The sequence below is a fragment of the Pygoscelis adeliae genome, unplaced genomic scaffold (assembly GCF_000699105.1).
Source record: "Pygoscelis adeliae isolate BGI_AS28 unplaced genomic scaffold, ASM69910v1 Scaffold131, whole genome shotgun sequence".
NCBI lineage: Eukaryota > Metazoa > Chordata > Aves > Sphenisciformes > Spheniscidae > Pygoscelis > Pygoscelis adeliae.
The window spans coordinates 622,830-626,503 of record NW_008824058.1 but is presented as its reverse complement, the minus strand read 5'-3'; the positions used below and the strand labels follow the sequence as shown (position 1 = coordinate 626,503).

Sequence of the window (3,674 nt, the reverse complement as noted above, 5' to 3'; positions counted from 1 at the left end):
TAAGGAGAAGGCACACCATTTATCTAGTACCTGCTGTGTTTCTGGAGCATTTATCTCTCTGGAGCTGTCATCTACTAAACCTTTAATTTTTATTAAACAAAGGATCAGAACTCTCTGTTTTCCTTTTCAGATGTGGCCAGCCCAGACCTTTTATGATACACACCAGTAATCAGAGCTCTTGTCCAAACAGTTTTAGTCTCAGGTTCTTAGCCTGAAGGAGTTCAAATCTGCATTTTCTGCATTATCAGCGAGAATATACAATAGTCTAGGTAAGAGCACCTCCACCCCTGTTTTAACAGCTGGACCACTATCAGCAAACAATACAAAATGAATGGGAGTAGAAGAAAGCAAAAAAGGAGTATGATTTTTGCTTACTTGCTGGGGCATTTGACAGGATCTAGGCAGACCTAGGTTCTTACCCCAGCCCCCATGATTTTTTTAAACACCATTTACAAATTTTGTATGAAATGACTGTTGGATAAAAAATTAATACAGAATAGATACTGTGCTTGGAGCAGAAATCACAGCACAATCCTTTTCCCCTCTCCCATGTTTCTGAATGCAGATAGCATTGCTTATTAGGATTTTGTGTTGAACTCACTACTTTCGCCATCTTTTATTTGATCAACATCTATGCGAACTTACATAAACTTAAACCCACTGGGGTTTAGGCAAGTGCTGGGCAGCCAACGTAAAACTGCAGCTACCTAGGAACTTCCAGGCCAAAAAATGAAATGTCCAGTCAGTTAAATGTCTCCACTGTCAGATAGTCACTAAGCAGAGGAGTTGCAGAAAGCAAATTTGGACTTAGTCACTTGAAATTCTACATCCAGTTTCAGGTGCCTTTAATCCTTTTCTTTGATCTGGTCATAGCTCTGGCTATTCAGCATCTTGCAATTACAAAGTGAGAGCTGAATAAATAGAGCACCACAGTGACTCTGTGATAATAATTTTCTTTTTTATGAACCTGATTACTTAATTTTAAATTAATTTTAAAAGCAATTCAGGGTAACAGCAGACCATTTTTTAATATCTTATTGTACCTGTTAGAAACTCTATGCATTATCCAGGCCATACCTTGTACTTGGAATAGTCACTCTGCTCACAATCTAAAAATCTTTTCCCTTCCCAAAAAAGCCTGAAAGTGTGTCAGATCAGAACTGTGGTATTGGCCTGTGCCATCTTTCATGATCAGTTCTGCAAGGACTCAAAACCAATTTATGTGCTGCAACAGGTGAAACGTAAGAATACTATTAGTTTCTACAGGACTGCAGTTCTGCACTATGAAATCATTATGCCATACCTTAGTTCAGTACAATACATATTTTAAAAATGCCTTATACCATACTTGTAGCACTACAGTACCTAATAACAGTAACATCTCTCTGCCCTTCTTTGATTAATGTTTCTGAAGGCTTTGAAGATGAAAAGCATTAAGTAATTTCAAGGAATTATTAATCTCCACAAACAGTAAGCATTTTTATTTAAACTTTTATTTTGTACAGTACACCAATTCTGGGAAACATAATGCTAAACATTTACCAACTTCTGATTCATAATAGCCCCAAAGTGTGATGATTTCCTTCCTGCATTCCTCAGTGAACTGTGCCATTTGCTTATATTTTATTCTGCAACGTTTATTAGCATAAGAAAAGAACATTCCCCAAATGTATGGGGAATAGTGCAGTACACAGGTTTACAGAAAAGTAATTTTTTCCTGATCAGTTCTGCTGAAAACTCAGTAATTCAAGTATGTATGTTTCTTTTGCTATGAGCTAAAATCATTGCAGGTATGTTTAAGGAAAGGTATAGATATATTTGTAGCATAAGGATACAGACATTTAAATTTAGCTGTCAGCAAGTTATCATAACAAAATAAGATCGAAGTAGTGTTTCCCACAGAATGCTTAAGACGGAGTTTAATATTCTAATGCCAATGGTACTTTAACCCTATTTTAATTACATTTTTGGTCCGTGCAATTTGGTGGCTCCCTCTATGTAAAAAAAGTAAGCCTGTGATTTGAGAGCAATTATAACCAGGCTACATACAGGTTTTTTTATGCTCCTCTGTGACAGAGGAATTCCTCTATGAAATAAAGTATTTCAACAGGTCATTAAAGGCCATATTCTGCAATGAAGACTTGGCAGGGATTCAAATGTTAACAGACCGAAGTCCTAAATTACATCAAACAGGTGAAGAGCATCTACAACTAGATGCGCAGTTTAAGATCCTCTAAAAGAATAATAAATATCTTTGAGGCTGTTAAGTGCTTAATGTGCTCTTCTCACTTGCCTCTCAAACAAAACTAACCTGATTATAAATAATTTTGCAAAGTAGGAATGTAGAAGGTCTTATTACCCAGCTACAATTAAAAAATCACGAAGAGAGCTGGTTTTAATGTGGGTAGCCTATCATGATTACAACAGTTTAGCGCTTACAAAGGTCTAAAACTTTGATGAATATGAACTAATTCAAACTAACAAATGAATTGCATCCAGGATAGAATCATGATGCAACCTTGGTGTATAGACTGGAGTAACTGCCAAACAGGAAGAAAAAAAAATTACTTATCTCAATTTATTCTAATTTAGAAAGTTGGGAGATCAAAGCAAATTAGATTATAAGAAGTTCCTATTGATACTATAGGTATTCACATTTAATTTCTTTTACCTTTCTCTGTCTTTAACTGCTTGTTCAGCCATTAATTTTGTTAATTCCTCCAGATGTTGTAGATCTCTCTCTTCCTGTTCTTGCCACTTGAGCTGTTTCTCAGCCCAGTACTTTTTCAACTAGAGTTTGAACAAATACAGTAAACAAAATAACAATCATTCACAAGCCAAGGTAGTGAGAACAAGTAAAGTAAGAAAAGCATTAAGTTAAAGAAAATCCAATTTTGATCTTTTTAGAATAAAATTTATATTTTAGAACAGTATGGGCTAACAAAAGATTTACTAGGAGAACAAGAGGGTGTGGAGCCCCCACAACAGAAATAGTACAATCAGACTATGGACACTAATTTGAATCTAATTTTCAACTGCTAACTAAAGACTACCGCTTTCATTTCCTCCTTGCTTTCCTACTCTACCATCAAAACCTTCAACTATGCTGCTCAAGGGAGTGAATGTTCCTTGAGTTAAAAAGTCCTAGGTTAACTCAAACAGCTGGATCCATGCCAGCCCAGTTCATTTTGGCTGAGGTGGAGAGCCTGCTGAGGAACAGGAAGAAGCATATGAGTGGTCCTCATGTAAGTATGAAGCTTTTCCAAAGCTGAGTGAGAAAGAAATGCCTCAAGCAAAATGGTGAAACCTAAGCAGGGAAGCTTATCTGGAAAGATAAGGTTTTTTGGATGCAAAACGAGGAACTGGGATTTAAAGTAAATATTGCTGAAGTGAAACTCTGAATTCTTCATTTGAATAAATTCTACAGATTTCCGTTCCTAAAAGGGCAGTTCTTCAAAGACAACGCGTGGAATTTGCAGCAAGCTTGTAATTCCCACCTTGCTATGACATACGTTACAAATCATAGAATCATAGGATCATTTTAGGTTGGAAAAGACCCTTAAGATCATTGAGTCCAACCATAAACCTAACACTGCCAAGTCCACCACTAAACCATGTCCCTAAGCACCACATCTACACGTCTTTTCAATACCTCCAGGGATGGTGACTCAACC

General features: G+C 36.5%; 1 protein-coding gene across 1 annotated transcript in view; it reads right to left on the bottom strand.

Annotated features, from left to right (window-relative positions):
* CCDC148 (coiled-coil domain containing 148) overlaps positions 1-3,674 on the bottom strand; it is a 61,096-nt gene that overhangs the window by 7,914 nt on the left and 49,508 nt on the right. Inside the window, 1 exon segment of the mRNA XM_009334036.1 lies at positions 2,672-2,790. Within this exon segment, the coding sequence (XP_009332311.1) occupies positions 2,672-2,790 (119 nt within the window).